The 14,993-nt window shown below is 39.5% G+C and overlaps 1 protein-coding gene across 2 annotated transcripts in view; it reads right to left on the minus strand.

The window, feature by feature from the left end:
* The window catches only part of Prex2 (phosphatidylinositol-3,4,5-trisphosphate dependent Rac exchange factor 2), a 274,501-nt gene that overhangs the window by 72,483 nt on the left and 187,025 nt on the right, over window positions 1–14,993 (minus strand). For both annotated transcript variants that reach the window (XM_038347373.2, XM_038347374.2), the window contains one exon: window positions 9,399–9,542. In XM_038347373.2, coding sequence (XP_038203301.1) covers window positions 9,399–9,542 — 144 coding nt within the window. The remainder of the gene's footprint in view (window positions 1–9,398; window positions 9,543–14,993) is intronic.

Genomic DNA, 14,993 nt, shown 5'->3' on the forward strand with positions numbered 1-14,993 from the left:
AAATTGTAAGCTTTGGGAGTATAGCTCAGTGGTAGAGTTCATGTGTAGTGTGTACTAGACCTGAGTTTAATTAGTACTGTGTGTATGTACATGTGTGTGCACACCCATACACGTCTTCGTTCATATTCACATTTTGTTACTCAGTTAAACGTTACTGAGGTAACAGAAAGCACAGCTGGATACAGGGAAATTGCAGAACAGAGTTTTTACTCAAATGGTGAGTCAGGATAAAAGACACGTGTAACATCTCAGTCACTTAAAAGTATTTTTCTTAACATAGTTTTCTTTATTTTATTAACATTTTATTAATGTTTGTTTGTTTTTAGGGGGCACAAATCATACAATTGAACCCAGAAATCCAAGTTTCATATGCAGGCTGCCAGCAGCCAGAGCAGCTATGGATGTAATTTGGCAATGTAAATCCTTTTCCCTTGAAGTAAATCACCCACCAGTCACAAGGTCTCATTTTCAAAGGAATATTTCAGTTTTGATTTTAAAGAAACACCATTTTCAGCCGGGTGGTAGTGGTGCACGCCTTTAATCCCAGCACTCGGGAGGCAGAGGCAGATGGATCTCTGTGAGTTCGAGGCCAGCCTGGTCTACAAGACAGGCTCCAAAGCCACAGAGAAACCCTGTCTCAAAAAACAAAAAAAAAACAAAAAAAAAAAAAAAAAAAAACCCACCATTTTCTTTCAGAGCTGCTAAATGAAGTAGTTTGTAAAGTAAATAATGTGGTGCCATGAATTAACAGAAAGTTGCCATTTTCAGATTATTATTATTATTATTATTATTATTTGCAACACTAGCAAGGTGACTACTAATTTGAACTATGGCCTTTTCCTAATTATTTCAGATCTAGTACATGTCACACTGAAATTTCTCATGTATGTTACCAAATTTGAATTTTTCTTCAGGAAAAGTCATAATTGTCCTGCAATTAAAAAGATTTCAGAGGACACATGCAACATGGAGCCAGCATAGGAAGCTACCTTTGTGGCTTCCTTTCAAGTTTGGCATGCTTTCACTTCTCAGTTTAAACATTAATTAGAAAAACTTTAAAAGATCCAGCAGTCTCCAGGCCCCGCATATGGGCAAGAGTAAAGGGAAGCCTTCTGATGAGACAGCCTCAAATACAGACGGGGTTCACTCCTGCTAAAGGGTGGGAATTGGTTTTCTGTTAGCAAGGTCTTATCTGAGGAGGCATCTGTTTATCAACAGACATAGTTCAACACCGATTTCCATTCTTCCTTGGGAAGCTAATGGTGAAACCCCTGTGGCTGATTTTTAGGAGCTGTGCCACCATTGATGGGCAGATTAATACCTGAGAATTCAGGGTCCTCGTGCTGCCCATGGAAAATGAGCAGCTACTATGACAGTTGTGGGGAGAGAATTTCACTAAATGGTAGTATTGAGAGAGTCTATGATATTTATAATATAAAATAAAAATATAAAAATAAATAAGAACTCATTTACTGAAAGAGTTTTATGTTCTGGGCAGCACGCCAGATATTCCATGGAAGTTAATAAGTCAATGTCCCTGAGCTCTGGATTGTGTTTGCTTACCTAAGCAGACAGTCTGGGAACTGAGCAAGGGTTCAGGCGAGGACACTTGAGTCTGTGGCTTCAGACCAGAAAGATGAGGGCAATGGGGAGGGGCTTTAGAGGAAATGAGTGTGTATCTGAGATACACTTTCATCAGGGCCTAGTGCTGTCCTTGGAGCCCACTACAATATTATGTAAACAAAGCTGACTATAATTTTAATGAACACTCTTCTGTTCTTATTAATTCCCATTTTCATTCTATCTTATTTTTGAGTGTGAAGTTTTATTAAAGGGGTGTGGAGGGGAGGGAGAGAGTGAGAGAAATAGAAAGAAAGAGAGGGTAGAAAAGGAGAGAGAAGAAGGAAAGGGGGAGACAGAAAGCTGCTTCTTCAGAAGAATGGCAAGGAGAGGGAAGGGGAGAAGAGAACCTTCATTATATCTCTTGACAACAACGAAAATTTTATATAACTATTAAAGTTTATAAAAACTTATTTTTCTTCAGAAACAGAAGAACTGTCTAAGATTGCCAAAAGATTTGGCAAGAATTTTATGGCACTTGATAAGGTTGAAGAGAATGAAAAATAATAAAAGGTGAGTTCTGTATTTAAAAATTAGATTTGTATGGCCAAGAGGAGGAAGGAGAACAGTATCTCCCATTTTAGTGAAATGTTATGTTTATTTATTGTTATTTAAATTAACATGAAACATAATGGTGTTCTAAGAACTAAATTTCTAATCTCAGGGAAAACAGATTAAATATATAATAACCATGGTTGCTTCAAACTTCAAAGTTTGTTCTCTCCGATGTTTCCTTACCTAATTTTTTTACATCTTATGCATTTAATATAGTTAGTTCTAAAAGGTTATATTCGCATACTTGGTTGAAAACAAGAGAACATACTTAAAAGCATTTAATTAAAAACAATATTTAAAAAATGATTTGAGTTTGCTTGTTTTATTGTTAGCACTTTTGAATTAGAGGAGATAAAACATCCCATTAAATTTAAACAGCTAGCAAAAATAAAAGGGTGGTAGTGACATCTAATTAATTATAAAGAAAAATTAAATGTTAAATTAAGACTCACAGTAAGCCATATTTCCACTTATTAAAAAAAATCATAGCTTTTCCACAAAACTGATCAATGGAGAAGAAATATAAGATGCATCCATATGACTTTCGGGTATATTCCAGACAGAGTCTACTGAACACATCAGCACACCAGTATTTACTGTGGTGACAGTCACTACAGCCAACCTACAGAAGCAGCCAGAGTCCATAGACAGATGGAAGATGGAAAAATGAGGACTTTTATTCACCAATAAGAAAAAACACAATCATCTCACCTGCTGGAAAATGGATGTAACTGGGGATAACCCCATTAAGCAACAGAAGCCAGACTCAGAAAGACAAACATGTCACATGTTTTCCTTCATTTATGGATCCTGGGTTTTGTTTGTTTGTGTGTTTGTTTGTTTTATAGATACATAAAAATACAGAAGAGAAAGTGGGGGGAGGAAGTGGACTGGTAAGAAATGGGAGGGGAGAAAGACGAGAACTGAGAGGATACTATGAACAACATACAATAAATAGTCTTTATTTGTTGAGCACCAGACTCAATGAACACATGATGAACAAGAGCAAAGAAGAGTCTCTCCAGAGTGCCTTGTAAATCTATTGAGCAACAAAAGCTCCATTGACGTTATTATTGGTTAATAAGATAGTGTGCACACACAGAAATGGTGACAGCCAGTCAGAATTCCTCAGAAGTGCTTGCTAAGCCTTGTGATTCCTGTGACAATATTCCTGAGGGGAGCTCTACACCCACATACAAGCTAAACAATGGGATATCATTCCTGCCAGTTGTTTGTCCATTTTTAAAATAAGCTATTTACTGCTTCAATTATAAATATTGTATCAAGTCCAATGGGAAAACTAATATTCATCTTCTAATGACACTTTAAGAAAAGTTTGAGGGCTGGAGAGATGGCTCAGAGGTTAAAAGCATTGCCTGCTCTTCCAAAGGTCCCGAGTTCAATTCCCAGCAACCACATGGTGGCTCACAACCATCTGTAATGGGGTCTGGTGCCCTCTTCTGGCCTGCAGGCATACTCACAGATAGAATATTGTTTACATAATAAATAAATATTAAAAAAAGGAAAGTTTGAGAGGAAAGACACTCAAAGGGAAGTAAAAGAAACTGTCAATGTTTGCTGCAAAATTCTCCTTTAAAAAAAGAAACAGTATATATATATATATATATATATATATATATATATATATATCTTAGTTAAGGGAGCCATTCTAGGGTTGGCAGAGACTTGACTCTAGAGGGGTTCCCAGGTGTCCAGGAAGACGCCCCCAGCTAGTTCCTTGGGCAGCTGAGGAGAGGGTGCCAGAAATGCCCAGATCTTATTGCCATACTCATGAATATCTTGCATATCACCATAGAACCTTCACCTGGCATTGGATGGAGAAAATGACAGAGCCCCACATAGGAGCACCAGACTGAGCTCTCAAGGTCCTGATGAGGAGCAAAAGGAGGGAGATCATGAGCAAGGAAGCCAGGACCGCGAGGAGTGCTTTTACCCATTGAGATGGTGGGACAGATCTAACGGGAGACCACCAAGTCCAGTCGGAATGGGACTGATGGAACAGGGGACCAAACCAGACTCTCTGAATGTGGCTGACGGTGGAGGAGGACTGAGAAATCAAGGACAATGGCAATGAACATGAACTCTACAGCATGGATGGGCTCACTGTGAGCCTTGTCAGTTTGGTTGCTCACCTTCCTGGACTTAGGGGGAGCTGGGAGGACCTTGGACTTAACATAGTGAAGGGAACCCTGATGGCTCTTTGTCTTTGGAGAGGGGTGGAGTGGGGGTATGGGTGGAAGGGAGGGGAGGGAAGGGGGAGGAGGAGGGGAGGAGATGGAAATCTTTAATAAAAAAATGAGAAAAAAAACAGCAAAAAAAAAAAAAAAAGAAAGAAACAGCACTCAGGAGGAGACTAGGGAAATTAACTACTCCATGCAGACAGGAAGACAGTTTTTAAAGACATGTCAAACACTGGCAGCTTTTGTGGGAGTCCACTCCCTCTAGAAGACAAGCAGTTGAAACTTGCAAGAGAACACTTAGGAAAAGACCAGCACTGAGTGTTTCTACTTAAAGATGACCAGCATCCAAAGACCAGCAAATGAATGCTCAGCAATGCCTTCCAGGAAGGGATGCCACAGAGCTTACATGATGCAAGTCAGCTCGAGGAAGAATACAGGTTTGGGACCCCAGGGTAACAGCCAAAAGGATAGCGCATACTATCTGCTGAGAGTTGAATTGTAACTTTCAAAAGACAGGACAAAGTCCTAACCTATAGTGCCCACAAAATGACAGTGTAACTTTGCTATGAAACATTACCAATTTCATCATTAAAATAAGAGAGTCATACTGGATTAGAGGAGGCTCAAACCCAGTGACTTACATCATTGTCAGAGGAGAAAGACTGTATACAAAGACACAGAGGTAGACGGTCAAGGAAAGGAAGGGGTCATCAAAGAGAGGTAGAGCCTCCAAAGAAACAAGGGACACTTAGGACAGCTGGTAGCCATGATCTGAACTGATGGAAACATGGGAAAAAATCACTCCCTACAACCTTCAGAGGAAGCATGTCTTGTGGACACCTTAATTTCAGACTACAGTATTGTGGAACGCTGATAGACTTGATCTCAGATGGTGCAGTTGGCTGTGGCAGCCTCAAGAAACTGGTCCATCTGCTGCACTGACTCAATCTGGGACTCCCTTATGCTTCTTATCTCTGTTCCTGTTGCTTTAAAGATCCCCAGAGGAAATGATTTTGCTTGGAGACAAATCAGAGGTCCCACTGAAATGTAAGCTATAGTTCCTGGCATCTGCCTGTCGATGAAGCTTTTGTGACCTTATGGGAAAAAGAAACCAGGTGAAGTACTGAGGTCCCCTTGGGGCTTCCTTGCCTGAATGTTACGGCAAATAGATGAGGCCAGCAATCCTAGTCTGAAAGGAGCGGAGGTAGGAGTCCATGTCCCCGAGGGACGAAAGTCTGATTGTCATACTGATCATTGATAGAAACCAGCAGAGGGGCAGGTTCCGAAATAAACTAGTCTCAGGGCAGGCCCCAGACTACTGACTGGAGTCCACACAATGAGAAGGAAGAATCTGTCAAAGGTTTAAAATGAGCTACAGGAGTTAGGGTTGCAGCTTGAACCAATAACCAGGTTCTTCCAAACACTGTCTCCTTGAAGAAAGGGAAGCTGCCCAGAGTCCCCTAGGAGCCTCTTGCAGTTCTTATAAAAAGAGAAGATGTGAGGGACACAAAGACACAGGCTACAAAAGATGCTGCCACACAAATACCTGTTAGAAATAGGCAGGTCATGTTCTAGCTGCAGGGTCCTGAAGAAGACATCCCTGAATCCTTCACCTTTCGGAACACCACCATCTTTTGGTGAAAAAAGACTCTGAGCCAAAGCAATGCCTCCTTGAAAGAACAGCCATCATCTTAATGCATCGTTAACATGTACAACTTTTTACACTGCCCCTCACCTGCTTTGCTCCCGCAGCATAGGCTCTAGACATCTGAACACACATGCAATAACTGGACATTAACTGCAGTGCTGCATAGCCCAGGAAGAGCAGTGATTTCTTAAGCCTGTGTGCTCGGGAACAAGTAGAAAACCACAAAAATTCCTTGGTATTTGTGCTCCACCTCCCAGTGATTCCGTATTGATGGCTTGGTGTGAGGTTGGGCGTGGGCACTTTCTAAAATCTTTCCAGGATGACCCTGTGCAGCCCGCATTGACTACTGCTTCCAGAGCCATAAAAATAAGTCAGCCGAAGGGGGACCAGAGTATTGATTCTCTGAGTGCTACTCAACCAGGAGCTGTCTGACTTCCCTGTCCCTACGGGTTGGGTCCAGGAAGCCATCCACACTAATCTGTGTAGCCTCTAAAGAAGCATGCATTGTAGAAGGCAGATTATCTTAAAGTGATCTTTGCCTCCAAGCACTGTGGATGTTTTTGGTGCCAACGTTCCTGCCAGGCCCTGTGCCTTGTTTTGGAAATCAGTTCTACTTTGGTTTGCCTGGTTACTGTTCCGAAGCTGTGGCTTCCTGCAATACACACTTCCATCTGACCTTGCTCACTTCCGGCCCTTAGGAGGAAGAGAGCAATATCCTTGCTTCTGCTACCCTGGGCCATACTAAGGGCTGACACAGAGGATTTCCCAGGAGATTTTCACAGATTTTTTTCCATATTTTCAGTAGTTAGTGAAGAGCCATAAACCTTTCAAATAATGTTTATCTTGGGGAAAGACCATTTCTTTCATTTAGAATCACTTTCAGACACAAAACTGGGTCATTCTCTACTCAGAGTGAGTCTGGACCTCCCAGACTTCTGTCAGAACAAGGATAGATAAAATGATGGCACACGGGAGCCTTGTGACTACAGAGGCATTTTGCCACCTCTTTAAAGGAACAACTTTATCATGGGCAGATTTTTAACGAAATCAGCTGTTTCCAGTCTTCCCTTCTGTGGCCTTGAACACAGACCCTGCCCACCTTTGGTTTTCTGAGACAGCTGTGTAGGTCTATGTAGCTTAGGCTGCCCTGGAAGTGGCTCTGTAGAACAGGCTGGCCAGGCATGTAACACCAGCCAGCGAGTTTTGTTTCCCTTATGTTACTTCTAGGAGTTATGAAAGCCAAATATTTACTGAAGGTTTCTTAAATTACTTTTCAAAGCAATTGACTTATTTTTCAATCTGCTTTTGCAAAATTTATAAAAAGAAAAGTTACTTACAAAATAATCTCTTCCCTACACACATTTGCAGTGGACTATGACTATTCAGTTATTGGAGGTGGATGTGTCACGAATGAAACACTTTTTAAATGAAATATTTAGTGCCCATCTGGCATCTCCGCAATGGTTTCAATGACAAAATTTTTAAAAAGACAGAAAAAGTGTTGGTAAGATGGCTCTCTGGGTAAAGGCACTTGTGACTCAATGGTGCAAGCCTGATCCTTTGTGTGGTCTGTCTTTGTTTTTGTCTCTGTGTGTATGTGTGTCTCTCTGTCTCTTTCTCCGTGTATGTGTGTCTCTACCTCTCTCTGTGTCTACTCTCTGTCTCTCATAATAAAGGAGAAAAACAAAGAAAGATACAGAGTCCTTAAGAGCTGTACACTCAATTAAAGCTATAAAAATGAACACTCTGGTCCAACATTCTCTGTCTTATCCAGCTCTATGTTGACTTTTTGTGGGATAAATGATCACACTGTGTGAAAGATGCCTTCTGATTGGTTCAGTAAAGAGCTGAATGGCCAATAGCTAGGCAGTAGAGGTTAGACAGAACTTCCAGACAGAGAGAGGAACTCAGGATGATGAATCTAGGCACATGGGAGACCCCAGTGATACACTGTAATCAGACATACAGAAGGAAGAAGTAAAAAGCCATGTGGCAGAACAAGGATTAATAGAAACAGGTTAATTTAAATTACAAGAGCTCGTTGGGAACAAGCCTAATCTATAGGCCAAGCTTTCATAATTAATAGTAAGTCTCTGAGTTAATATTGGGGATCTGGCAGCCCCAAAGTAAGTCTTACTACAGGGACTTCTGACATATTTCAAGTGAATCTCAAATATTTCCAAAGATCTACTTTCAGTCATTGTGTCCTTTTCTTTTTGATTTTCTTTCTTACAAACTATTGACAACACTGACCTTAGAAAAATTAAAATGCTGACTACAAGCTCATTAAAAAAATCACAGAATTGCCCCTTTGAGGGGAATCAGTTTGGAAACCTGAAGAAGAACAACCTATATTTTAAAAACCAGACTTTCATTTTAGTACATATGCTATATAAAGCAAAATTTCCACTGTTTGCATATGTGATGCTGGTTGATTCTCTGTCTATTTTGCTCATTTTTATCAGACTATTAAAGTACACAGTAAGTAAAGCAGGCCTTGAAAACTCAAAGAGAGAAAACTGCAATTCTGTAGGGCACCACTCAGAAACTGACATACTCCAGCATACTCATTTTAGGAGGTAGGGGGCTACTCCTAAACTAACAGCGACTACACAGTAATGTGAATGTCTGGTCTTTTCTGAACACCCAGGGGCTTCTCTTCAAATTCATAGCAAGAACTTTCATTCTCACATTTTTCCAAATTTCTTCCACTGCAGATGTCATTCACTGATTTACTTACAGGAGAAAAAAAATGATCAAGAATACACATTTTCTCACAAAAACTAACATATTGACATAAGCAATAACAAAAGACATCGGTTTGTTCAGCCAGTGACACAGAAAATGTTTAGTATGCACGTACATTTGTGAATATATACATAACAGAAGCCGGAGTAAAACTGTATGTGTGTTTAACTTGTTTTCAGACAAAGTCTCACTGGATGGTCCAAACCGGTCTCAAATTAGCATCCTTTCTGCCTCGGCTTCCTGAATGCTGGGACTATAAGCATGTACCATCACACCCAGCAGAAATACACTGGTGACCACCTTCCATGACATATAGTAGGCTAGCCGTTTGATTTTTCTGCCATACTTTATTTAACCAGTCCAACCAGTTTAATTTACCATTATCTCTTTGAATTATTCAATTTGCTTCTCTAACTTATAAAATGCCCCAATTCTATTTGATGGATATATTTAAATCAAACACTCTTAATGAACACTCCCAGAAACAATCATATTACCTGAAAATTATAAAGGATTTTTACAAATTAGTGAAAACAATTCACTGCTAACATTAAATGTACTTGAAATATTAATCAAGATAAAATGGTTTACTACCAAAATCCTGAAAAGGAAAACAGCTCGCTCACCTTGTGAAAAGAGCACAGGGTGAATTTTAAAGCCTCCTCCATTCTTCAACCGTTGAGGCAGTTGCTCAAAATGGTAGCTATCAATGTAGAAGTAAACTTTCAAGGCCTGCCGGCTTCCTTCCACTTGGTATGTAAGAGGGACATCTGAAAAACATTAAACGCCATATTACTTCCTGAAGTCAAGGGTATGCTGGACAGTACATTTGGTTTATGTCAGTAATATGTTAAACTTTTACAAAATAAATTCTGAAATATACTACAAAGTAATACAGTAAGAATGTTCCAAAGTGTAAGCCCTTCAAGACATGCGAATGGCCAGGCTCTCATCCCCACCCCCAACCCCGCCAGACTACTCCATTTACAGCCCCCGGAGATGCAGGTAGCCAAGACCAGGCCACAAAACCCCACAAATCCCTGAGTTCATAAAACCCCACCAACCCAGGTCATGGAAAGCTCTGTCCCACAAGAAACCCTAGACTGTCTGCCTCCTGCTCAGTTCTTAGCTGCTTCTTGCCTATGCAGAGGCAACCACTGTCTTGTGGTCTTGTGTCTTTCCCAGTCAATCTCTTGTATAAGGTTTGTTGTGTGTTGTGACCTTTTGGTATTCCTTGACTCCTGTCTGCCAGGATGTCTTTTCCCTCAGAGCTGCAACACTTGCCTTACGGGAAGCCTTTCTCCTCAGAGCTGGAACGCTTACACTGAATTTTAGGCCCCCGTGGCACGCAAAGCGCTGTTCGTCAAAGAGTACTGAATCCGAGTTCCACTAGCTAAAGACACGGGTTTATTACTGAACTGAGTATCGATTTCTGTAATGGGGAACTTGGTTACACTCTGACACACCAGATGTCTCACTTAACTAAACGAGGGTCTCTCAGGGCAGCTGCCTCATTCATAAGCAGTCAAAATGAGCCCACGGAGCACACTCTTTAAGTATATGTGAGAAAAAGGACTGCATAGCAACCATTAGCAAAATGAGCATGGGTTTTGTAAGCTCTGCTCTCTGTGCATTACACTAAAATGAACCATGTTCTGCTGAGGATGCCTCATGGTCATTAGAAATTATCTTTCCAATACTTTAAATACTTTAGCTACTTTAAAATACTCTAAAATTAATGGTTTTTTAATAAAAAAAATCAGCAAACGTGATTGGCTAAAATGCTGTGGGAACATTTCACGGTGCAACTGTAAGTCATTTTTTTCCATGTGAATCCACAATATTTCTACCCCATTAAAAAAGACTATAAAATCATTCTGAAAATACTCAAATTAGAACACTCCTACTAACTAGCTAAAAATTAAGAGCACGACATAGCAGGTCTTCCTGATTCAACATTAGCACTTCAAGCTGCCTTCCTGGAACGGATAGAGAGTTCAAGTTCAAAAGCCATTTACCACACAAATGACAACCTCCCTCTTTATTACTGAATTGTATACCTAGGCAAAGGAGCTATGGCAGCGCTAGTCACCAGCTTCCCTTACGCCACCTCACAATGCTTATTTCATTTCTGTAACTTTTCATAAACAGACATTAAAGGTTTAATTTAGAAACTAGAGAAATGAGTTTCTGAACTGAAGATTTAGAAGAAAGCCCTTTTCATAATTGGAATATTTTTATCTTCAGTTGTTAAAATTAATAACCAAAGCCAAAAACAACATTAAGAAGAAAAAAAGGCATGGTAGTTTACACATGCAGAGGAAGATTGTGGAGTTCTAGCCAAGCCTCTGCTACAGAGAAAGAGGGAAGATGGAGAGAGGTAGATATAGAGATAAATAGGGATAAAAAGAGAGACACAGAGATAGACAGAAAGATAGACAGATGACAGAGATAGAGACACAGATAGAAGGAAGAAAATAAATTTATACCTGCTAAATATCTATATATTCTACTTTCTTCATATGCTATCATATATGTCCATGTTTATTAAACTGTATGCATTTAGTCTTTGTCATCAATATGGTAAAGTTATGTCAAGTGGATAATGTTATTGAAAGGATAACAATGATGTCATAGACAGCTATATTTTAAACTGACATAAAGCAAAGGTAAAAGGGAATTAAGGAGGTAAAACTTCTTAAGAATTGGAACATCTTGTTTACAGTGAAGTAATAAAAACTTAAGACTACTTGAAAGGATGAAAACAGTTTTCTTGTGCACAAGTCTCATGGACACAGGAATTACCCAAGAATAGGCCAATCAAATCTAGTATATTAAGTAGGATTTACACAAGGTATGCAAAATAAATTAATGTAATCCACTGTATGTATTGACAAAAAAAATAAAAATAAAGCCCACCTACCTAATCCTGACAGCATACAGGGAAAGCATTTAACAAAATGTAACATGAACTCATGAAAAAAATATGTTTTCAGTCAAGAGGTAAAAAGATGGACTTCTGCCATGTGATAAAATATATATAAAGCTATAGCTAACATTGTAGTTGACTGTAAGAAACTATGATTGCCCATTAAATTAGGAGCAAGAACGATGACCTCTCTCACCACCGCTCCTTTTCAATGCTGCACTAGAAGTTCCCACTAAGACAGTCATAGAAGAAAAGGACGTGAAAACACTCATCAAGAGAGGAGCAAACTTTTGTTTACAAAAGTTTGATGGGAGACAAATCTGAGATCAACAACATTCTCTGAGAATTATACATACATACATATATATATATATATCAAGAAAGCAAGAGACAAAGTTAATATACAAAATCCAACTATTTCCCTATATATTAGCAATAAACAAGTAAAACACAAAGTTAAAAACACACTACCATTTGTACTAGCCACTTCTAAAATGCAATACATATAAATATACTAAAATATGTACAATATTTATGTGAGAAAAATAAAATTTCTGACAAATACAAAACAAAAAATTAAGAAATAAATGGGAAACTAGTCTATGTTCATGGTTAATAGGAGCCATTATTGTCAAGATATTATTTATTTCAAATTTGATATACAATTTTCATGAAAATTCTTCAGATCCCAAGGTATTCATGGATATCAACAAAATGATTCCAAAGTTTGCACAATGAGGAAAAAGATTGAGAACAACTACCACAGAGCTGAGGAAGAAAAGTAGAGGACAGGGACTGTCTGTCACCATGTCCCACTCCACAGGTACAGAAAATTAAGACAATGTGCAACTGGACAAAGAATAGACAGCAGCTGAATGGAACCGCGGTCTAGAAATGTGTGAACTAGTCCCAAGTGAGCTGCCGATTTATCCTGACAGAGGAGCACAGGTAACATGATAGGTTTTTCATCCCCCTGGTTTTGAAACAATTGGGCATGTACACACAAAAAGAATCTTGTCATAGTGCTCATCTACAAGATGAATTCAAAGTAGGTTAAAAAAACTAAAATAGAAAGTATGAAACTAACTCCTAGAAGATAGCATAGGAGAAAGACATGATCATGGATGATGTCCTCTTAAAAATAACACTGAAGGCACAGCCAATGAAAAAAATCCTGTCATCTCGATTGTATTAGCACTAAATCTGAGCTCTAGGGAAGATGAGGCCAGCACAATGTGACAATGAGCACACAGCTAAGAGAAGGGATCTGCGAAGGACACAATGAATAAAGAAAGGTCTAGCTCTCAGAATATACAAGGAACTCTGCAAACACAAAATGAGGAAACTATAAAAGTGTTTTTAAACACACACAGTAACGTGGAACTGAAACCCACCACCGTTTTTCTTGCAGAAGGCCATCATCTATGGAAAACAAATTTAGTTTGAGAGGAACGCAATTGATCAACAGCTTGGAACCATCAAGCTGGGTGAAGGAACTTCCTGTGGCAACTCACCCTAGGAAACAGCCACAATGGCTTCATCCCTGAAGATACGACACCAGAGCAGTGAACGGGATATGTGAATTTATAAGTAAGTTTTGCTTTAAAAAATGATTACTTTAGCCTGTTGGGATTGCCTCTCTCTAAGCCTTTCCAAGTCGTTGTCTTCCTTCAGATCTATTTAAAGCTGCCATTATGGGGTGTTTTCTGTAGTCAGTCCTGAAAAGGCTGCATTACCTTCTTGGTTTACGCATCTTTATTTCGTCATATGGTCTATCTACTACCTCTGTAGTCAACTCATCATGTCTCATCTTGACCATCAACATCATGGACCCACGTCTATTTCATCCATTATGGGACCCATAGACCCAGACACAATAGTTGACCCATATGAAGACACTGGGGGTTTACGAGTACTCACTCTTCTAATAACTGTCTTAAGATTAACAGTATCATGATTATAAAGGAGACGTTTTGTCTTATCCAAAAGCAAGTGTAAGGGAATGGTTTCAAATATTGATTACAATCATGTAACATTTGAGGATTTCAATACATTGTCTTATTTAAACCCAGCTCTGATCTGGGAAAAACCTAATGCTTTCGTTGGCACACTGATTGATGAGAATAGATCCAGAATTTGAATTCAGGGTCTAGATAAAAGTGAATGATTTCTTCTACATTCTTTCTCTTTCCACTCTGTCCTCTCTCCGGAGGTATGCAGCCAACCTGTCTCTATACCAGCTATGTCGCCTTTATTAGTCATCCTGACACATCTGCTCCTACACAGATGGAGAGATGAAACTACCTGCCATAAACCTGAACAAGCTCTAACCTTCTTCTACCACTTAAGTAAGACTTGATGGACCTCGGGTGTCAGGTTTCACAATGAGAACTCTCTCCTGTCATCATTTCCAGATCCCACAGTCTGGGAAACAGAATGGATGCACACTGCAGCACTCCCTGGGACATAGCTAAGAAGAGCTTCTGTTTATGATTTTTATTGATTCTGATTTATGGTTCTAACTAGTATCTGGTTCCTCCACACTCTTTGTCAAGTACGCTATCCCAGACTAAATTGCATGGTGTAAAACTTTCCACCAGCCCCCGAAACTTATAAAAGCCAGCTATTACCCTTTGTTCTGGGTAACTTTTGTACTGGTTACTCTGAAGGCTCCTCTGTTCTCGCCAAACACACTCTCATATGGTGGCTTTATCCTTCTTCTTCTCACCGTGACTGGCTAGCCTCACACTTACTATGTGAATGGGGCTTGGAAGAACTCACAGAAATGCACCTCCGCCTCTAGAGCTCTCCCTCTATAGCACTTGGGTCAAAGTGTGTACCCGACTAAACAATCTCTAAATGATACTCTTGTCAATTCTATGAGGAAGTTTCTCCTTCCTTTAAGGTCTAGGTTATGTTGTTTTAATGCTATTCTACACTTCTAACCAATGCTCTCCCTCAAGGTTCAATCGTGATTTCCAGGCTTCTTCTCCTCATACACTTTATTTCTGAATGGTTATGTGTCAACTCCTTTCCCTAACCCACAATGACTGTTCTTTCTTTCTTTTTTTTTTTTTTTTTTTTTTTTTGTTTAATGGTGGAGTCGTGTGTGTGTCATTGAAATTGGTGTTTTACTAGGAAACCACCTTCAGAAGTCCAAGCTACACCCCAAAGAGACACATAAAGCACATTGCTAAACAGCACTATCTGAGTGTTTTGTCATATTTAAACTCTAACTTTTTCTTAGAGGATCACAACTACCTCTAATGTTTGGAATGTGTCCAACACATCA

This window comes from Arvicola amphibius, chromosome 11 (genome assembly GCF_903992535.2).
Source record: "Arvicola amphibius chromosome 11, mArvAmp1.2, whole genome shotgun sequence".
NCBI classification, from domain to species: domain Eukaryota; kingdom Metazoa; phylum Chordata; class Mammalia; order Rodentia; family Cricetidae; genus Arvicola; species Arvicola amphibius.